General features: G+C 30.9%; 1 protein-coding gene across 2 annotated transcripts in view; it reads right to left on the minus strand.

Moving 5' to 3' along the window:
• Positions 1-24,157, minus strand: part of LOC129965565 (uncharacterized) — a 240,866-nt gene that overhangs the window by 45,133 nt on the left and 171,576 nt on the right. For both annotated transcript variants that reach the window (XM_056079567.1, XM_056079568.1), the window contains exons 6-8: positions 12,357-12,502; positions 4,128-4,367; positions 2,142-2,504 (exon numbers count right to left, since the gene is read on the minus strand). In XM_056079567.1, the coding sequence (XP_055935542.1) occupies positions 2,142-2,504; positions 4,128-4,367; positions 12,357-12,502 (749 nt within the window). The remainder of the gene's footprint in view (positions 1-2,141; positions 2,505-4,127; positions 4,368-12,356; positions 12,503-24,157) is intronic.

A 24,157-nucleotide genomic window follows, 5' to 3' on the forward strand; every position in this document is an offset into this window, starting at 1 on the left:
TATTTGAATAATATTAACATTTTGCGAAGTTAGTTGATCAGTTTCACACCATTCTCTCACATATTGCTTTATTTAGACATACCTAATTTTTGCTTAAATACAATTGTATACAAACGCATATGCAGTATAGTATTATAATTATTTATTCTAATGCTAAAAATGAGTGTTTGTGTTTGAACTTTACCGTCCAAACCGTTTGATCTACAGATATTAAATTTGGCACATATATACTTTGGAGGTTGGTAATGCGCATTTCTAATTGATTTTTAAAATTTTTTAATTAGAATTTTAATTAATTAAAACTTAAATCTGATTTTGGTTTTTTCGTATTAATTTCTGAACATATGATTGCACAAAATAAAATTTTACACCGTTTCAAAGTTATGTAAATTGTCTTTTTAATGATACTGATAATGAGTTCCTAAATTTGGGGTGCATACTCCTCGGAGCAATTCAATTTTTTTTTTGAAATTTTAAATTAAGCTGCTGTTTTTAAGCGATATCTTCCAAAAACATCACTGCAGAAAAATAAATTTTACATTACATTTTAAAAATTGGCTTTCTAATGATAGCATTTTTATAGTAGGACGAACTTTTCCTGAATTTAGCAATTTTTTAAAAAAAATATTTGTTTCTTAAAAAAATTTGTCTAATTTCCAACAATAGATTACCAACAACAATTGCCTTGAAATTCAAACCGTTTTCATTGTTTCGACAAATATTTAATCGTGTGGTTTTCTTCCATTGTTGGAAGCTAAGCAAGGACTCTAGTATCTGCGTAGTTTACAGGACGGATAAAAAATGAAGTCACATTACATGAAATTCAGAAAATAAATGAATTGGATATTTACATTTTTAATAGAACTATGAAATTATGGGTACAGGTTTCCATTAGAAAGATTTATTTACACAATAAACAGAAATTAAGTAAAACAATTAACCCTTTAAAGGGCCATTTTTTCTAGTCATATTATGTTAAAATATTTTTAGGCTTGGAATTAGAATAAGAAAAGGGATTCATTTAGCTTATTAGATAAATTTAATTTGATTAATTAATTAATTTGGTTAATTAATAATTAAGTAACAAATCAAGACACATCATTTTGTGTAAAATAAAGAATTGAAGCATCTAAGTTTCTGTCTTTCTAAAAAAAATTGTTAGAACTTATGCCAACCTACATAATTTCATACAAAGATTGATAAATTTGTTGGGAAGCATACTTCACACAGACCTAGAAAGGGTTAAAATAACACTTCTTTAATATTTGATAGTTTCATCGAATCAAGGGCATGATTTAATCAACATTAGATATAAACAATATCACCGGCAAACTAACTGATCACCAAAAACTATTAGTAATAAATATATAAGCTATCAAAGGTGAGCAAAAGGAAAAATTAACAGGAGATAAGTCTTTAATATGTTTGATTAAGTTAAAAAAAGGAGAGGTAAATATAACAAAACATTTTCACTTTTAAAATAAAAAGTGAAAATGTTTATATTAAAGAAGTGTTATATTATTATTAACACTTAAATTAACGTCTCGTTTTAAAACAACACTAGGACTATTTTGGATCAGACCTTGTAATTTTGAACTGCGGTCAGATGACGAGGAGGACACCTGAACTGGCAGGCCCTCTTCAAACTTTCACACCACATGTGCAGGAAGATGTGCACCAGAGCGGCTTACATGATGGTTTTTTCGGTGGAATCGGGTCTCGAATCTGAAACCCACCGGTTCCGAAACCGAGACCTTACCACCAGGCCACCGCAGCCCAAAAGTGAAATTGAATAAAATAATTTATTAAAGAAGGGATGCATTATAATACACTGCCTAGGATCAGATAATGCCTAAATCGATCATTTTTGCCTCTACCTTTATTTATTTGTAGGTTTTTTTTTATTTTAATAGTTCCTTCGGCCTTCTAAAATACTTAACAGGGCAGGCATTTAAATTTCTTTTTTTTCGGGTTCAGATCCATTCTTTTCATGCTTCGTCAAATGGAAAAGAAGGCGTGAAAAGAATATCTTATCATTTATTTTTCTTTCTACAAATGTATCTCTTCCCAGTGATAGGGGATTTCCATATTGCTTATATCAAGACACAGAGGCAACCAGTGGCGTTGAAATTCGCACTTACTGTCTTTGTCTATTACTGTAATGATACTGTCTTTCCGCGTGGATCCGGCTGAACTGGTGATGATGCATGAATACATGGAGGACGAGACGGCCTCTCTCAGGAGTATCCTGCTCCCGGCCGGGAACAAATCCTCCGCCATTTCGGACTCGGTGCTAGGGTTGAGGACGCGGCCATTCTTCAACCACGTATATCCGAAGTTACCGAAAACATCGTCCTTGGAGAGACAGGTCACCACAAGAGAGGAACCGAGTTGGATGGTGGCGGTCATGGGGGTCACTTGGGGTTGAGGGGCCGCCATGACGTATACGTAGAGGCTGCTGTTTCGGACAAATCCCCAGTCCGTTACTTGGCAAGTGAAGGTACCTTAGAGGGAAAAAGAGTTTAGTTGTTCAAATCTGTGGAATCTGCTAAAGGAATAGTGAATAAAAATTTATTGAAGTTGTAGGAAAAAGTAATGGAATCAGGCGATCTAATTGTTAATGGTAGGTATATGGAGTGAAAACAAGGTATGACAAAAGAACATGAAGAGAAAATGCATAGATAAGGGTTCTATTCTCTGTTTGTACTTTTCACCGGCTTTATTCAAATACTGGTAGACAAATGCATGCTTTATAGCGAACTTTTTTGCAGCGATCTAGTTGAAGATTTCTTTAAATTTCCTCCGAATGAAATATATATAAATACAGTCAGGATTCCCTTGAAAATCCTCCGTTTGACAACCTATCCTTTTTTTATAGCATTTAATCCAAAATGGAAACATTTTAGATGAAAAATCATGTTCCATTTTATGCCACTTTAATACTCGTTTAAGTAAATAAAATTCAAGGCTTCGAAAATTGAAACGAATTTAATAATAATAAAAAAAAGCGTCATTCATCTTTTCAGAATAGCATTATACGTAAGATTTAAAAGTGGTATATCAACTATTTTGTTGAAATTATTTGCTATTTTTTTGACTGTTGGTCAGCCTCAATATCGTATATGTTTTAGATGTTCTTATAATAGCTTTAGATTCTCCATGGAAGGTTACACAAACACAAAGCGAATGTCTGTCATAAATATTATAGTTTGAAATCCTACAGGTTTTTGGCATTCAGATGGATGTACTAGGAGTTGAGAACTTTTTAGCAGTAAGAAATATTGAGATCTTTCCCTATATTGATATTTTAGAATATCCATGTTAGTATTCTATGTCAAAAAAAAAAAAAGAAAAAAAGAAAAAAGAACGATGTTTTTTAATAATGAAATAATAGTTTAAATAAAGAGATTAAGTACAGAAAGTAAGTAATAGACTCAATATTTTGAAAATTGCATTTAGATGAAGAAAGTACATGTAAAAGTTGTCGAGTTTTAGATAATACGAAAATAAAATGTAGATATTTTCTTTATAGAGTGTTAACAAAGAAATAATAATACAGTCAAGAATGAATTCATCTGTACTTAAAATTGCGCATTATTTGCACTGTAAAATTATGTCATTTTTAACTGAAACTATTTATAATGCAATAATTATTCTTTGAAAAACGCTGAAAAAAATCGACAGTAATCTGTCATCTAAAGTAAAAGCGCGCAAAAAATCTTTTCAAGTAATGTTTTAATAGCAGTACTAAATAATACATTCTCATCAACTTTAATCATTTAATTAAATTAACATTAAGAATAAATTTCCTTAAAAATATGCGCTATATTTTTTGCATTATATTTTTTGTGTTGCATAGAAGCAAGATTAAGTATGCTGCTAGAAATCAATATTATTTCTGATTAATCAAATGGATCTATAAAATTAAATCAATAAATCGTGGATAAACTGCAATAATTAAATTGAATGAAATACTTTAAACGCAGCATCATTCGGTTAAATCCACTATTACATACGATAAAATACGAACTGCTTATTCTTCACAAATATGACTGCAACTAACAATAAAAAGGCCCAAACATAAAAAATAAACGGAACTTTTTTTACCATATCTGATCTCAACCTACCTGTGTCCAGTGCGGCCACTCGGTCGAAACCCAAGAGGGCGGTATATTGCTCCTGCGAGTTTTTGGGCACAATTGTCGTCCACATACTCCTATCCCCCGTATGCACGTGAACGGGGTAGCCGTCTTTGAACCACTTCACTTTCATGTGTTCTGAACCCTGGATCATACAGGCCAAGGTCAGCTCTGTGCCCTCGGCAATCGGCATCACTTCGCTCGCCTCCATATTGTCGATCCGCAGGGCTGTAAACAGACAAAAACAAGAGGTCATTTAATCGCAGAGCGTGGGGGAGACACAGGTGGGCACCGAATTTGTTACGGATGCCGATGAAGATAGTTGGTATTTTGTTCAGAGCATATAAATGAAATGAGGGCAGTGACATAATTATATGACTAAGATCCACGGTCTCAGAGGCCTCAGATCCAGTGGCGTAACGACTTCTTTTTCTTCTTGTGTACAGTCGAACACACTGCCATTACTGAACGAAGCAGTATAAACAGGATTAGTGGCGTAACGATTAAAGGGGGGGGGGCAAAGGAAGAATGGGTATAGATGCCCCTAGCGCAGTATTAGGGAGCAACATAGAGATAAAACATTAATATATTTTTGTTACTTATTAAGAAATGACAAAAATGCATTAATATTTTATGATTATTATGACATTCCTGTTTAATCTCTTTTATCAATGTAATATTTCTTTTTAAAATTACAAAGGGGCAAAATTTTTTTTGTCTTCAAATCACTGGTGGCAAGTGGGAATAAAATATACTGAAGGCGCCAGATACTTACTCTACGCCACTGCTCTGACCCGAACTATTTCACTGTATCATCACATTATGCCCAAGGCGTCAGATACTTTCGCTAAGCTACTGCTCTGACCCGAATTACTTTATTGCATCATCACATTATACTCAAGGCGCCAGGTACCTTGGCTACGCCACTGTTCTGATTCGAATTATTTCATTGTTACATCATATTATACCCAAGACGCCATATATCCTCGTCTTTACTTACTTTTACAGTGTAATCAAAATGAGCATTTTCACATTGATGAATGTGCCAATGTTTTTTTCTTATTATGCTTCTTGAGGGCTAAAAAATTCTTATACACCATATTTTGTTTTAAAAATGTTTTCAGGGCATCAAAATTTAAAAAATCTGTGGCACTGATGAAGCTAAAGTAGAAAGAAGTATCGATTTAAAGTAGCTATCTAATAAATTTTCAAGCAAATGCTTTCATGTGTTTTGTTTTCTTAGCTATTTTTCTAGAGAAAATCTAAAGCTCCAGAAAAAGAAAATAAGAAAAAACTTATACGGTGAAGTTTCACAAAAATAAAAATAAATTATGACAATACAATTAATATATCAGAATAGAAGGTTTTGATAAATGGAAAAAATATTGTTTAAAGTATCTAGTATATGCGATGCTTTTGGTTGGTCTCCGTCAGTAAGCGCGGAACCCAAACTTCGCAGCGATAAACATTTTCCATCTTGTTAGATGATTATGCATTGTTCTCGAATAACCAGAACCAGATAAGACTATTCATAGCTCGATGAGAAAGAAACTTTTTGGGCATCTAATATATTTCGTATTAGGGAAAATAAAAGGAATGCTAATAATATAAGGAATATTAGAGAAATAAAGCAAAATTAATAATCTTGAAATAAGAAACAACAAATTCCTTTTCCTATCCTAAGAATATTGTAATCATTCCTATAAAAAATAAATAACAATTTAATAAGAAACACTTCGGCAATTCATTTCTTCTTTTTTATCAGATACAAAGCCAAAGAAACAAGATTCGCCTTAAAAAAAACATTTCGGCTTTTAGCTCGAATAGCAAAACTCAAATGTTCTTTTTAATTCTCTCTAATCTGGCAAACGATTCTTTTTAATTCTTTTTTTTAATTCACTAGCAATTAATTCTCTATAATTAGATTGAAATGATGGATGTAATTAGCAGCTTAAGGAAAAAGAAAGAAAATGCACGATTTAACACCCCAAACGAGAATTGCACCGCGTAAATCTTTTGATAAAGAAATGCGGGTTCAGCAGTCATGTTTTGCCTTTTTTTTTTTAAACTCAGTGGAATTACGCGACACTTGCTACAGCTTAGCTGCTTAAGGAAGATACATTAAAATGTTCCAGATTTATACAGCTTAAAGGGTGCGAATGTAAATGGGCATATCCAGAAAACCTGGCATGTTGTTTTCTGTTTAAATGTTTACCTGACTCATAATTGGCTTGCTTTAGGAAAAGAGAGTTTCACCTGTTAAGTTATTTTTTATTGGCCTCAGCGGAATATTCGGATGTCAGAGAAGAATTTTATACGAAATTCTGTTTTTTCTTCTAATTAAAGTGTTAGATTTATATTTCTTTTTTAGCTATTTTTCTTGTGTAATGTTAATTAACATTTAGTTTGCTTTTTTTTTCTTGTTTTATTTTTAAATAGAAAGTTTGGAGAATATTTACGATACTTTGTTGAAATAAACGAGTATCTGAGAATTTTAATCTTTTATTAGATAATGAAATATTTTTCAGAGCATGCGAGATGTTAAAATTAGAAGATTCTACATTTCATACATTTATTTAAGTTGACTTCTTTAATATTTATGAATTTCATGTTTACACATGTGGGAAATTTATATGTGAATTTTCATTAAGTTTCTTGTATGCTAGAATTTTATATCTTTATATAGCCTGTGTGTTTCCAATAGAAATACAATATTCTAATATCTTCAGAATCGAATGATAATTTAATAAATTCATTTTAATTCAAATTTGATTTTAGACAAGGGGCGCCATCTGGTAGCCAATTTGTGAAAACAGTTAACAAGAGAAAAAAATTAATAAGAGATATCATAATGATTATAATACCAAATTATAAAATATATTAAAAGACAAAATTATAGGATACAATATTAATAAAATGAGCTTTTTTTAGAAACAAAAAATTGTTTTTTAAAGAATATTAAAAAAGTTAAAAATAATTAATCATATTTAAAAAATTTGGTATTGGAAACAAAAATCGTAAAAGCGTAAAGCACTGAAAACAATCCGATAAGGTAATTAAGTCACAATATATATGGCACGTACGAAAATTCCAAACATAGATTAAAAGTTGAATACATTATAAATATAATTAAAATTCTAATTCACTTAAGAGTATTTTTACGAGTTCCTTCAAAGAGATTATATCTTTCATGTAATAATCTCAATGCATTCTAAATATTATTAAACTGGAAATTTTCAAAGGGGATATTGAGAATGACAGGCTTTCTTTTCTGTAAAATCGGGAAGTTATATGATCTGTTTTCGAAACTATTATATTTTTAAAGTTTTTTTTAATAAATATGATAATTATTTCATATGGAATATTCTATAACTCACGAAATTAATAAGAAACTAATTCACAATTTTATACATTCCATGCTTATGAAATCTTTTCAGCATTTTTATTAGTGTAAATGAATGTTTTTCCCCTTCTATTTGGTAATTATATCTATAGCGTGGCTCACATATGATTAATAATATTTAAAATTCGATAAAAGTATATAATATAAAGATGTGATATATAATAAAATTAGCTAATACAAAAAAAGTAGTTTTTATTCTTTTAGATTTAAACATTTAAAAAGCAAATTTTAAACTGCAAAGCTACATGAATGTGATATGATTTACAATACTTGTTCATTTTACCGTAATATAAATACAATTCAAATTATTCTATAATATGAATGCGTAATTAATATTATAGAATAATAATAGAATAATTAATTAATATTATAGAATAATAATAGAATAATTAATTAATATTATAGAATAATAATAGAATAATTAATTAATATTATAGAATAATAATAGAATAATTAATTAATATTATAGAAATATTAAATAATCAATTTGCAATTAATATTATAGAATAATAATTAATATTGCTAATAATTAAATGCGTAAAACGTGTAAATATTATTGCATGTAATACGTAATAATTAATAATTAAACGTAATAATTAATGAATTCGTAATAATAAATAATATTCGTAATAATTGAATGGATCGGATAGTGTAACATTTTATTGTAAAGTGTAAAAGAATCGATATTAACATTATATGTATGTAAACAATAAATAAAAAAGAAAACATACAATTATATTATTTTTCTTATAAATCGTACATACCGAAAAAAATAAAATAAAAATAAAATTTTGAAGAAATGATTTTACTAGTATTTCGAGACAATAATTATATTACTGGTTTTCATTTATTTATATATTCGGAAGATATATGTGTGCAAAATATTTTTCTTCTATTTTACAACATTTTTACATTTAATTAAAGTTTTTTAACTAACCTTTTCGATTTCTCTGTTATTTCGACCTTTTAGATGTTATTTGTTTAATTTTAAAAGGTTCTTTTAAAAAATACTTTGCATAATCCACATTTCGTATTTCAAGATAAGCGAATGGATTTTAAATAAAACAACCCAATCTGCCAACTTTTTCTCGCTTAATCCTCTAAATATGACTTTAAAAGAAAAGGTAATCCTTCTAAAAGGAATTCTTTGAAGGAATTTTTTTTCTTTCAAAAAATAACCGGAGGAAGAGTAATTTTAAATCAAATTATTCTGAAAGAATTCATTTACCGTATTAAAAGTTCATTAAGCAAAGAAAAAAAAAGAAAGTTTAAATGTAGAAATGTTCGCTCGTTCTTTAAATAAAATAGTAAGCTGTGTTTATATAGTAAGTTTTAACAAAAAGAAAGAGAAAAAAAAATCGAAACCACTTTGATTAATTTTCTTTCTGTTTAACCATTTGGAACAAAGATTTCAACTTAATGGGAGGAAAAAACAAAGGAATCTCTTTAATAACTCTATTTATCAATTAATTACCACATCATGGTTTTTAAAAATGTTTTTATAAAGAAAAGAAGGATATAATTCGTTGATACTTCTGATTTAAGCTTTGTATAAGGGAAAAAAAAAACGATATCTAAAATCTAGCTTTATAATAATAAGATTATATTTTTTCCCTTTTGCCTTTTTGTATTTTTCTTTCTTACCTATTGACATTATGCAAACATTACCGTTTTCACTTTCTCGTATAAAGAGAAATATTGTAATCATTAAAAAACTCTTTCACGAGATTTTGATAATGTTTTTAGGTTTCAAACTTCCCCAAATATACAAACAACAAAAAAAAAAAAAAAAAAAAAAAATCCGTTAAACGGATTATATTGTTATAAATTTGTAATGTTGCTTCCCCGCACGGCTAATTTAATCACTGGAAATACCGCTTTACGATCAGCTCTGTTGGGTGCTGATCGGGTGTCGCGTCAGTAATCTTAGAGATTGGCGACCATTTGGTGACTTGGCGGCGAATATGACGAATAAAATAAATATTGCTAGAATTTTAAAGAATTTTACCAATTCAGCCAATAAGAACCGATACACGCCTAATTGGTGCAGAACTTTCTCAGCCCGCCTCCCGGTAACTATAAAAGGCCAGCAGTCTCAAGCTGCATTTAATCGGAGTAGTGAAGTCGGAAGAGTCGTGTCTAAAGTCGTCGGGAGAATAGCGAAGCAACGACGGAATAGTGCAACGAAGTAATGTTGCTTACCAGCATGGTTAGTTCAATCACTGGAAAGACCATTTTACGATTAGCTCTGTTGGATGCTGATCGGATGCCGAATCAATAAACCTCAGGCTTTGCGATCATTTGACGACTTGGCGACAAAATAGATCATACTAGAATCTTCAAGAATTTGGCGATAGGACCAATAGTATCCGAGATATATGTTTGATTGCTCGAGAACCTTCTCTTCCCTGCTCCAAAAACTTTAAAAGGACGGCAGTCCAAGCTGAAGACAGACGTGAGAGTCGCATAGCAAGCCAACAGCGAACAGTTGGATCTGTCCAGCGAAGTGCAAGCGTTGAGTGGAGCTCAAGTGATCGGTGAATTGAGCTGTGTGCCAAATCCTGGAATTTATTATAAAAGCAGCATCGAGTCGTGCGAGGAGTAGCCAGTCGTGTAGTAGTAGTGGATCGGCAGTTGGATACAGCTAAAGCGAGGAGAGAGCGTAGAAAAGAGCTACGTAGATTCCCTCCTCTTGCTGAGCTCTGTATGGTCGCTTTGTGTGTTGTGATTGTTGTTAGCTACCTATTACTACTTGTGGGCTGCTGTTTGTATTAAGTGTGCTGCTGTCTATTGATTGTGTACGTCTCAGCTGTGTTTTGCCGTCTCTGTATTCGTGTTAAAAAACATTATTATTTTGCTTTTCAGACCTGAGGACTGTGTTACACCATTTAATATCAAAATTTAATAGTAGAGGTCTACTTTAAAAAAAAGATATCGTAACTATTTAATTATATTTTTATGCTTATAGTATTATTAACTTTTGAAATGTTAACAATTTTAAAATTCTTTTAAATAAATGGAAAAACACATTTAATGATAATTACAGTTCTTTTCATTCAACTACTGTCCTTGAATAACTTTATATATAAACTTACTTATTTTTAAACTTTTTTTCACAGCAAAATATGATTTTCTTTATTGGATATATTAAGAAATTTTAGATCAATTTATGAAAATAGGTAAAAATTAAAGTTATTAGCCTCCATTGCATTAGCCCTTTTCGCACGTGTTGCATTTTAGAAAATTTGCAAAGGAAATGTTGACATTTTCATCTAGAAAGAACATTTTATTAGTGTTGTTCGCCGAAAAATTTGACTTTGAATTTTACCTATCTCAATCAATCTTGTATTTAAGATCGAATCAACGGATACAAGAACAATTATTTATAGCTAGCTCTATTGCGTAGGAGGAATATGACGACTCTTATTTGAATTCAAATACAAAGATCGATGTGTTGGAGGCTCTGTATTGAAACAAACAGGAATGAATTTAAAAAGAAAAACTCTTAATATTTAGAACGACATTTTAAGGAACGACGTATTGAAAAGGTCACTATACATAACTATCAAATTTATTTAATTGTTATCAAATAAATGTTATCATAATAACGATATTTCGGAAATATCAAACTAATAATTTAAAATAAATTGAAACCAGCGAGAGTGGTTTTCCCAAAACTTTCTTGCATACTCTCTAATAATGCTGTTATCCCGGAGAACGCCTTAGTCATGAAATATTGACCTTTGCCTCCAATTTAGCATTTTTACCGAATCTATTATGTCATCCTTTGCGAACTATTTGGCTATTAATCCCTGCCATGCGTTCATTATATCCAAAAATAGAATTTGTGTTTTAGACACGCTTTTCTCAGCAGATTGAAACAAAAATTTGACACAAAACTGCACTTGTGGTAACAAAATCCAATATCAAATTCGATATGTTTAAATCATTGGTGTTTTTGAGTTATCGAGTTTATATGCTTCTGAAAGTACAGACCGATAGACGGTCAACCTCTTGTTGGATTTGGCTCAAAGTTTGAAGGATATCTACATTGTAGATGTTAAATATGTGTACTAAATTTTATCTGTCTAGCTCTCTTCATTTTCAAATTACCATATTAATTTATATTCAAACTGCCGGACAGACGGATTTCCTAAGAACAGATTTTTGACAGAATAGATGACAGAAATCTGTAAATTTGGTGTGTAAACCGTATCCAAATTTCAACAGTTTATCACAAAGCGTGTTTGAATTATCTTTGTCGCAGACAGACGGACGAACATTTTCCAAAAATGTATTTTTCGAACTCATTGAGGTCTGAAACTGGAGATTCATCAAAATGTAGAGTTCTCATTTTTTGATGGTTACTATAATTTCGCGAGAAAGTAAAAATGATATGTGTTAAAGTTTCCATAGATGATTTTCTATAATAAAACTTCCATTTCGTTATTTGGAATAATATTAATTCTTTTATCTTCTTGTTCGATAAATCATTCGTAGTTGTCACGCCTGTTTTCCTCTTTCATTCTGAATATTACCATTGATATATTCAAACAATAAAAGCATATCAAAATAATGCCATTGGCGAAAGAAAAATCTGAGTTGATGTCAAATTTTTAGGAATTCTGCCAAAGTAAAATTCAACAAAACATCCCATTCATAGCAGGGAGAGATTGCTATGAGCGCCAAGCCTGTGGTTGAATACAATGGCCATAGATATTTTATACACATCACATACATATCAAAAGACATTTTGAATTTGCTATTTGCACAAAGAAAGACAGAAAGGAGAATAAACTTTTTTTTTTTCATACCAGGTTCGGAATTTATTTCTTGGTAGTCATGATCGAAGTCGAAACTCCCTAGTTTTCCAAGTTTCAGCATTTGTTCGATGGTGGATTTAAGCTCTTCGACATCTTCCCGTGTGGCAAGTAGATGGAATGTCATTATGGAATTGGACCTGAAGGAAAAAAGAGAACGGGTTGGATTAATACAAAGGTTTCATGGAAGTACACATGATTTATGGAAGTAATGGAGGATCATAAAAAAATATTAAGTATTAAAATAAAATTAAGCATTTATTATAGAATTTTACTCTATAATAAAAAATTCATGCCTCGTGCAAAATGTAAAATTCATAAGAAGAATTACGCAGCATTTGCCGATAATTTTACACTTATCCAAATGACGCAAACGGGGAACAATTACACATTTAATAAGTTTACTGGTGGCTTGTCCCACCAGTACATCGCTGGTATAAGAGTAGTCGTCCAGGGGGCTCTCTGACTCTTGATTGTAGTACACAGGATCAGACTACTCTTACTCACTTTTTCAGTGGGCACCTTCGAACTATGAAACATTCTGAAGGTTCTAAGTGTTTTGAAGTCTACCCCAAGTGTTTTAAGGAAGAGACTTCACCTGATCACATTCTTATTTCTCTGGGCCTCTCCAGGTAGGAGCTTATTGACAATCTATAGTTAGTATTGGAATTTTTTAGGGTGCACAATTTCATTCACTTGATATAGCTCTGCTGTTCTTGAGGATGTACACTAACAACAAATTAAATTTACTTCATCAAAATAAGGATCGGATACGATAGTAAGGTAAATTCCAACATGAAAATAAATTTTAACAAGGATACAATGGATATCTGATTATATGTCTGATACAATCAGATATCATTGCGGCGTTTTTTTCTAAAAAATTAGAGGGCTTCTTAAATATAAATTCCATTGAATTTATATAAATCTAAAAAGTTAATTTGAAATCGAAAAAGTGAATTGTCAATATAATCGGCTTCTTACAGTAAGTAATCTGATAGCATGTTTTCACATAATATGGCACTTAAATTATAGTGCATTCTATCAACAGGTGCTTTCACTTAACATGTTTAAAAAATAATAACTCTTCTATTACAAAGCATTTTAGTTACTATTCATTTTCGGATTCGAAAACTCCCCGCGCTTTTGCGCATGCATCAGGAAAAGTTTATTTCTTAAAAAAAAGGGCAAGAGGAAAGATGAAAGGAGGATATGTTTACATTTGGAAATAGGTTGGACTGAGATTATTCTCAGAAATAGGAGGTGTCACAGTAGCAATAAATCCATAGCGCAACATGCGTGTTACAGCTTCCTACTCATTTAGATCATTGTTTTCATAATATATGGAATGAATTAATCATCTCACAGGAAGTTGTACACATTTAATAAATAAATTTAAGTGTTATTTTTGATTAAATTATTATTTTCCCAATAAGCTTAGAATGTCTGTGTTTTATCTATATTTAAATTCATGTTACCGGGAAATTGTAACTCTTTAATATTAGGTGCTTGCATGTATTTTAATCAGTGACATCTATCGGTAAGCAGACGAAGTTTCTATACGAACGACAATATCAATGACTATTACTTTATTATTATTATTTGGAAAGTTTTCCAATTAGTATTTTTGAGTTATTCAGTGTATAAAGACCTTAATCATGGAACACTCCAAATTGTATTTTCGACATTCGTTGATTTTCTTTGTTTGATTTGAAGAAATCTGCTGATCAGACACTTATAGAAACTCATGGTGGTGCATCTCCGTCTTATCCCAATTATCGGTTTTGGTTTCAACGCTTTAAAAGTGGTGATTTATATGTCAACGACAAAGAAGGCCTGGAGGACCAAAAAAATTTGAAGACAATCAGTTGCAAGACTTATTGCACGAAAATGGGAAAAAGTTTTAGAAAATGATGGAAAATATTTTGATTGATATATATGGTACCAATTTTTCTTAATAAAAGCCCTTTTAAAGTGAAAAAAATGATCAAAATAAATGCTCACACCTAATATTAAACAGAGAATTTCAGTTAATATAAAATCTTCTTTCACTAACAGAAATAAAGAGAACAAGCTCAATTTCCCCCAAAACGGGAAGATTAAAATTATTTCGGACATTGAAAAATGTCCAGTTCGAACAAAACAGAATCCTAACAAGCCTTGTCTGCAACATCAGTTCTGTTACAGAAATGTAGTTCGAAAGCACATAAAAACACCTCATTAATTTCGCAATAGATTGAAGAATTTTAATTAATATTCCTCTAATTTAGAAGACCTCCGGAGCAGGTAGTCAACCTCACCTGTTAATTAAACAACCCTAATTTTATAGAAAACATCTTTCGAAGACTGCAGACACAGCCAATAGCACTTGCTAAACTGGATCGACAAAATAATGAGCATGGGAAGAAAGAAAGGACTAAAGTGTGAAAAACCAGAATTTTCCTCCACAATCCGGAGACCAATCTAAAACTTGCTAAAGAAAAAAAAAGAAGAAAAGTCTACAGCTGAAAGCATTTCGCTCAAATTATGCAGATTCCCGCAGCTGATGGAATCGTGAAGTTTGCTGCGCGACGGAAAAAGAATTACTTTGCAAATTTTTCTGGAATCGGAAGGTAAAGTGAAAAATTGCTACTTGATGCTGAATATATTGAAATTCAGTCTCAAAGTAGATTGTTCAAGGTGTCTAGCACTTTATTTCCTTTTTTTATATGTATTGCGAGAGAACATCAACTAAAGTTAAGATGTTCGTAAGACTGAGATAGGAATAAATTTTCAAAACAATGATATGGGATTTAAGGGGAAGGAATATTTCTGAGACGGTGTGTATAAAAAAAAAAAAAAAAACTGTCTAATACAGAGGGGTGGGCAGACTTTTACAGGGTAGGAGGCTATTTCTAATTTTTTCAAGGTGTTGCGGTCTTTGAAACCCAGTGACGTAAGTGTAATGAGCTAAAAAAAGTTAACAATATTTATTATAACTTAATAATAAATACGAAATATGTACTCTTGTTGTTGTTGTTTATCCTCAAAAGATCTGACATATGTCAGATCAGCTCCTGTAGGTTGTTGACTACCAAAAAAAAATCTATGATAATAAGGGTATAGGATGTTTAATCTCTTTTAGAAAGTCCAATGCAACCCGGAATGTGATCCGGTGAAGCTGGATGATCACAGCATTTTTTTACAAGTGGGGTGGATTTTTCTACCACTTTTAAGGTGTATGTACACACTTGAAACTTCGAAAATCGTTCAAAATATCGAATTTTTTTTATTGCTTAATAATGTTGTCTGATCCTTTAACTTTCAAACGATACCAATATGTTGTCAATATTCGAAATATTTCTCGAGTTATAATTATTTTTCTTGAGGTGCTTTCATTAAAATCTCTAGTTACGGTGTTTTTAAAACTCATTTTATGAAGAATGATATTTTTCCACTATGTTGCTTCATTCAAACAATCATAACTCAACAAGAAATTAACCAAATACAGTTATTTATATATCAAAATAATCTGTATGATATAGCGAATGTTTTGTGCCTCAATCAAAGTTATATTTATAGAAATAAATTTTTTATAGCTATTTAAAAGTTAAAATTACAGAAAAAATCTCGCTTTTTCTATTCATCGTTGATGAAAAAATTGTTTAAAAAAAACTATATATTTTTATAGCTTGATTGAGGCAGACAACATGAAGACTAATATTAGGCATAATTTTCAACTAGAATTATGTGTCTGTACAAATTAGAATTTAAGATATCATGTTTCAAAAAATAGGCTAATTAGCTCATTAAATATTATTTAATTAATTAATAATTAATGTAATATGGTTTTTTCTCATTGAAATGAGTTTAAACATATATTGATGACCTACTGTGAAAAAACTGGATTTTTAAAGTTAAAATTAAAAAAAAAATGTCAAGTGTGTACATACACCTTAAAGACACTTCAGGTGACCACTTTTTAGTCTAGTCTGGATATAGAGCTGATATATAAATGGCGGGAACTAGTCTTATGTTTCCTGTCGAAACAAGTGTGCCCAATTTGAGTCACGTCACTTAGGAAGAATCTGAGAATAAGAATACCTTTTTTTTGGCGATGTATTGCAAATCTTGACTACTCAAAATCTGTCGCGCAATCTTTTGCTCCCGGCATTGGGTCCGATCGATTTTCAATTGCTGAAAAGTTTATTTATTTATTCTTTTCTTGTTTTAAGATTACCATTCTACTAAGCAAAAACTAAACAAACTGGTTTTAAAAATAATTTTTCTTTTTCATAACATCAGTAGCTGAGTTTGTTGATTTAAATCATGCTTACTTTTTTTACTTTGTTTTTTTTTTGCATTAGTTAAAAGTGATTATGCTTCTTCTTTAAGTAAACATTTTATTTCTTTTATTTACTTAAAAACATTTTTTTAATTTTACATTACATGTTCAAGTATTTCTATCATTATCTCAAACAGATAAAAAACTTTCATAAAAACAGATTATAAAAGTGACCTAAGTCTTTTTTTTTCTTCCAAATATTCTAAATATTTAAAAAAAGCATTCGTATTTATAATTATTTTTCTTTCTAAAAATTAAATTATAATCCAAGAACTAGGCGAATAAATATTTATTTTTGCATAAAAAATGAAAAAGACATTAATTCAAACTATTTTTAAACTGTTAAATTATTTTGACATAATTTAGAAAAAAAAAAAAAAAAAACCTTAGCACAGGATCAAACCCGGGTCTCGTGAAAGCGACGCCAGAGCCCGAACCACTACACTACTCGAGTGCTCGTTCACGGTAACATATTATTAGTATATAAGCTATCTTGAAAGTTTCAGGACTATTTACTCGAAATTGGTTGGCTATTGAGCCTTAATATTTTCATGAATGAACATTCTAAATGTATACTACCATTATACAAAATCTCATCCCGAACTCAGTTTTAAACCTCATGCCTCTCCCTTGTTATTATCAGTTTTAAATTTTTCTCATCTGGTTTATAATTTTGTAGGTAACTTCGCTACTAACTACCCCAGAAACAAAAATAAATCATTTTTGGAATCTTAAATGTGTTGGTTTTAATACAAAATAATAAAGAAATTCAAAATTTTTACGAAACGGTGATTTTAGGGTATATACATACCGCAATTTATTAATAAATGTTTCAGATTCAGAAAAATAATTCAGACAAAACATTTTTTCTGTAAAATATCAATTCAAAAATTTTATCTGTAAAGATAGCATTTCTTTCTTTAATAGTTTCTTATCTCTAGAATATCCACTCGTTTCTTTTTAAATCTTAATTAAAATTCATAAAAACATGCAATTATTACTAACACTTTTATAAAATTTTACTATATAAATTTTTTAATAAAACGCGTTTTAGTTTCACTATTACATTCACAATGATGAGATTTAATATCGTTCATGGTATTGTTCGAATATTTATGGTAAAGAAGGAACAACATACTGGAAATAATAAGGAACTTTAATTGCACTAAAATAAATACACAATTATTAATAGGTCAATAATGTTTCTATATACACTTGCATTGGCGAGAAAAAAAAATCATGCCAACCTTGCAGCCAAGCGCGTGCAACACATTTGAGATTAAAATAAAGCGAGTAGCAAAATATAATGCAGTTATATTGGTTTAAATGAAGAAATGAAACTTAATAACAAGTTAACTAAATTAAATACAATAACTAATGAAAACAATGGAATATTATTCAATTATAACACCAAAATCACTGAGTGATCCAAGTTACGAAATTTTAAACTGACTTAAAATGGATATAAATAGAGTACGTTTATTGTACATAGCTATGAAATGATACAGGACTATCCTTAGAAGCTTTTTCTTTGCATCCAGTTGCACAGCAAGAGTAAATCATGGCTAAAATAAGTTTTAAAATTTAACAGTTAAAAGCGAGAAATAATCTGCCATTGAAATATAATGGAGAATGTGGTTATAGCGAATACAAATTCTGTCCCGAAGTCACGTTATTTTTTCTTGTCCCATACCAAAATAGGGTTGCAGTCCCTCAATAACTATTTCAACTTTATAAGTCTGGGAACCACGATCACATTTGATTTCTAAGAGTGCCAGGGGATGTTCCCGTGTACCATTGGTGCGCAAGTGGAATACGCCATATTAAATTTTGTTGGAATATGTATTCACATACATAACTACAAACATGACAGTAATAGCAAGATGGAAACATAATAATAATAGCCTCAAATATAATAATATCAGGTAACGCTTTCAATACCAAACAATTTAAAACCTTGCGCTTCCACTGAAGATACATAATGTCGTCTACACATTCATCGAATCATTTGCTTAAGTTAAACACAGTCGCATCGATTGTGAAAAGACAATTCTCCGGTCTAGTTGGCGTCGGTTTTCCATAAATGTTCCTTTTAGTATGAGAGTCTTAGGTCTTAGTAAAGGTGGTGACCCCAAAATGCCTTGGTGGTTCACCGGTCGATCGCGATCGACTTAGTGCTCACCCCTGGTCTTGCAATATAAATATCTAAAACTTCTAACATCGGTTTACAATAGAATTTTAAAATGTTGGGTCGTCGCCTCAGACGTACGAATGACTTTCTCAAGTGTTAATCTTGAGTTTTCTAATAAGAATTTTGTTCCAGAATGGCAAACTACCTTGTTACTGTTTTAGCATCGATAGAATCAACCACTGCTTTGTATGATTGATAATTATCTATCTTTTCTAAGAGGAAGAGTAATCCATATGTATACATTTTTGTGCAAAACTGGCAGAAATAATTTGGACAAGCTTATGGAGGGGATTGTTTTAGCCAGTGCCAGTGTAATAAATAGTACCGAAATATCAGTTTCAACATGCGTTAGTAACTGTTCAAAAAACTGGACACTTTTATGTCTGTGTTTCAAGTCAACGACGTGCTTTGATTCGGTAAATCATTACTGCGACATCTAAGCACCAATAAAAGCTCATTTGCTACAATTTTTTCTGAAATCTTCAGAAACTATTGGATACCAGCAATTTTTATATCTTGTTTCTTGATTGAGGAGGCAAAAGGAGCAGTAAAATTTATTCCCTTTTCTTAACTGATGAGGTAAACGGAGAATCAAAATTTATGTTCTGTCTCTATACTGATGAGAAACTGAACACAAAAATTTATGTCCTATCTCTTGACTGAGGTGAATCAGTAACTGGTAGAGTATTCAAATGAGGGTTAAAATTTTCTAAAATATGTCGTAACAGATACTAACTTACAGATTTCAGACAAAGCAGGAAAATATGTGTCTTGTCTTTTGCGTCATGAAATAAACCAAATTGCAAAATTTATGCTCTGTCTCTTGACTGATGGATCAGTAGTTTGGTAGGGTATTAAAATGAGAATTAAGAGTTTCTAAAATATGTCATAACAGGTCTTAACTTCCAGATTTCAAAGAAAGCAGGAAAATATATGTGTCTTGTCTCTTGCTTGATGTGACTAACTGAACTGCAATATTTATGCCCTGCCTATTGACTGATGAATCAGTAGCTGATAGGTTTTTCAAAGGCTGATCAAAAGTTTCTAAAATATGTAGTAATAGACTTTGACTTCCATATTTCATAAAATGGACTTTCTATTGCTCTCAAAGTTGAAAATTATCTTGACAAATTCAAATCCATACAAAAGGAGAAAGCGAAGAGAGATCGTACCTCTGAAGAGCTCTAGGGATATTTCAAATAATGGGAACTTGGACAACAATATTGCTTCAAACCGTAAAAATTTCAAAGGAGGAAACTTTCCGCTCTGTTTTGTAAAATAAAATTTTTATGATCTCATTTTGACTGGACAGACTACATATTCCTTGACGAGGACCGAATTAAAGCGGACATTTTAATTTAAATTGTACTTTTTCCTCACATTTTAGTGCTACTGCGTACAAGACTTTTTGTTTGAAACTGATCGTTTCTTGCATTTAACCACTTGAAAGCGTTAAAGTAAGCAGGCAGGTGTTTACAGATGACGTTATAGATCTATATTAAATTCATCATGGATTGGGTTTTCTTTTTGGATATTCAATGAATTGGTCATCTGTCGATACATCTATTCATGCATAATATGTGAATAAGATAATAGGGTATTATAGATTAATTTTGGCTTACAATTTTTACACTAATATTGCAAATTTATGCATACTTTTGGACTAAATCTATCAGACAATTTGTGTACCTAATGTGAAGATAACAACAAAAAAAAATCAAAATTGAAGAATTTTATGAAATTTTGAATTTCGCTGATCTAAGGGATAAAATGCAAATCAACACACACTTTTTTTGGTACATTATGAAGCAAATCATAAAACGTGGCATATCGTGTCAGAATATAATAAAAATTTTGAAAATAAAGTTTTCGCTATAAAAAAATGACACTATTTTAATCTAATAATTTTAAGTTCTGAAAACTTCACTTTTAAAATGAAAAAAAAAGGTGATTCTTTTCCCTTTTATAACAAACTCTGAGAATATTAATAATATTTTATCCCTGAAATTAAAGAAAATATACATTTGAAAGAAACTATCTACCTTTTATATGAACATAAAAAAAAGGAAAATAGTTATTAAAGAGTTAAAAATACACCTCACATTATAAAAGCTTAATACTTATATTGAAAAGAATGAGCTAAAATAGATGTTTCTTTTTTCAAATTAAAAATGAAGTAGTAGAAAGGATAAAAACTAAATAAAAGATGTAATGCGAAAAAGTGAAAAAAAGTACATTTATCTTCCTTAACAGAGATCGATGTATTAACGTACACTGCAAACAGATCATTACAGCTATGAAGTCCAATTTTCTTAAGTACTGCGAACATTCCGTTGAGCTCTTAATGGAGTCGATAAACATTAAACTCATGTTTTAACAACGTCATGATAACTCATAAAAAAGAGTGCAACAGTATCCTAATTTATGATCCAAACTTCTTAAAAGAAACGAATTTCATTCTTCTCTAACCCCCTTCCCCTAGCGAAATGTTGAATTCATAAATCATCTCCTTTCAAAACGTGTTTTAAGAATATAATACAGCTTCCAACAATATTCAATAAAGCTCGCTTTTATTCAATGTGTTTCCAGTTCTAAGGCACATAAGAACACATTAAAAAAATATCGATTTTATGAATATTTTACAATCGTTTCTTTAATATTAGGAAAATGAGGTGATAATATTTCTTGTCATTGAGTAATTTTTTTTGGCTGGTTTACAGAAGTTTATTATATAAAGAAGTTGTTTTGCCTTTTTTTCAAATGTTTTGTGGCGATAATTTAAACTTCAATTATTCAGATTTAAATATTTGTATAAAAATTTTCAATAAAAATATTTTAGTATGAGATTAAGTTAATGTCAGTTTGTCTTAAAAAAGGCATGTTATAATGAGATACATGTCATATAAAATTATGTTACGGTCGATTTACTTTAAAATGATATATGTACTCTTTTGTGTGCATATAATTATTTGTTACTTTCGAAATGAATTGTTCTATAATATTATCGCACAAGTCAAAAATTAAAAGGAATTTTAAACAAAAACAAAACAAAAACTTTTCAACGCATACTTTTTAGCTTCACACAGTATTGTGATTCGTGTTTATGCCGTTTCCATTTTGTATTGTTTTCAATTGATTATGCAATGAAATCATTTACGACTCAAATAGCGTTATGAAAAAAAAAAAAAAGGAATAGATGTTTTAGGAAATAAATTACAATCAATGTTTCGGATTACAGTAATTCTAATAATGAAGTTCAAAACTAAATTTTTCATCCTATTTTCAGCATTTATTGCATTCATTTATGCAGGGTTACAAAAGATTCATCCAAAAATTAAAATCATGCCGAGTAATAAAGTAATCGTTTGAACCTATTGTTCAAAATTAAAAATTCACATTAAAGGGCGATTTTTGAATCATTAGAATTCGGCAGTTTAAATTAAAAATGTTTATATTTATCTGTTTTAGCTCAAAATTGGTAACTCGATTTTCAAAAGATAAAGGAATCATTATTTCACTATTTCAAAGTCTATTTTAACATACGATGTGTCATTCTTAAATGAATTGAAATCATTATTCTTAAATTGAATATCATTTTTGCTAAATAAATATATCAGTAGTGTGTTATGTTTTGAATACTGATCCCAAATCATAAAATACTGCTGAAATGCGTTGCTTACCAAGTCGTCGTTTGATATTAAAACATTTTTTTATTAGTTTTCAGTGCTTTGTTCATTTGCGCATTTCTCATTATGAACATAAGTAACCTTAAAATTGTCTTGAATAAATATAAAAAAGTACGATGGAAAAGTAGGATAAAAGATAATACAAATTCCAATTTGACTTTTAAAATCTCCCAGTGTTAAAATACATATATTGTTGCGGTGCTCTTTGATTTGGCGGCGAAATTTGACGCTAACTGCTTGTTTGGAAAACGAGAGATCTCGAAGTTTGGTTCTCGAGATACAAGAAGATATCTAGAATGTTCGACTCTTCACCTTGCCAGACAGTAAAAGACGGACAATCCAGTTCAATTCCAGAATTGGCCGAGCTGATGAACGCAACGAAATCTAGCGAGCTTTGCGTTACCTGCGATTTGTGCGGCTATATAATTATTGTTTGCTTTTTATTCTGACTGAGCTTTGAATTATATTACCATATTTTTTCATACATTTGAATTTGTGACTTTCAGATTATTCCAATTTAAGGAAACTGCGTCATCATTTGCGTTTACTTTCATAAGTGAAATACCGTATACGGCGCAACAGTATGTTAAAAGATGCATGAATACTGTTACGAATCTGTAATGCGGCTTCCCAGCATAGCTGGTTTCATAGAAGGTCCCACAGCTTGGCGACCATTTGGCGACTTTGGTGCCAAAATAGATTATACCTGAAACATCGAGAATTTTCCCGATCCGTCCAGTAGGAACCGAGTTATGCCTCGAACGTTCCTGATTGGTTAAGAGGCTTCTAGCCCCGCCTCCTGAGACCTATAAAAGGAGCTGCAGCTGTCGGGGAGTGTTGGTGAATTGTAGTCGTAGTCGGAAGCGACAGTGAAGAGTAGTCGGAATCGACGATAAAGAACTGGCCTTCCAGAGATAAGCGGAGCAGCGACGGAATGAAGCTAGTGCTGAACTAAGCTGTGCGCTACTGTCTGCAGTAGAGTCTTGTTGTATACGGCTGTGTATGCTGTCGTATGCTGCACGTCTCGGCTGAAGATAATCGTCTTCTGTGCTGTATATAGTTGTCGTCTTTGTGCTGTCCTGTGTGTCTTCGTGTAAATAAACGTCGTTGTTTTGTTTTCTACTGCCGCCTGGTGATTGAGTGTCTTCACACCATATAACTCCCACTATCCAAACGAACCCCGGAAATTTCGTAACAATACGTATCTAAATCATGTTCCTTCCAAATTTGGCGATATTTTTCTAAATTTGGAGGAATAAATCAAATAAGATAGTTAAAGTTTGAAAGAATATCTAATAATGAGTGATGTTAAGAGAATACCTATAAGTATTAACCAAAGGAAGAAATATTGTTCATTAAAAAAGTGGCCAAAGCAATTTTTTTTTCATTAGCAGTACTAATATAAAAGAAAGAAATGAAGCTTTATCAGTATTTGGTATCGTTATGCATGGGTATGGAAGACAAGCGGGTGTAGTCGCCCCAAAACTTCCCCCCATATTTTCTAAAAAAATGTCCACCCTCTCCCTCTGCATAAAATTGTGAACCATGGGCAAAACTGTTAATGCCACAAAGCTCAAATTTTTATTTTCAGACC

This window comes from Argiope bruennichi, chromosome 4 (genome assembly GCF_947563725.1).
Source record: "Argiope bruennichi chromosome 4, qqArgBrue1.1, whole genome shotgun sequence".
NCBI classification, from domain to species: domain Eukaryota; kingdom Metazoa; phylum Arthropoda; class Arachnida; order Araneae; family Araneidae; genus Argiope; species Argiope bruennichi.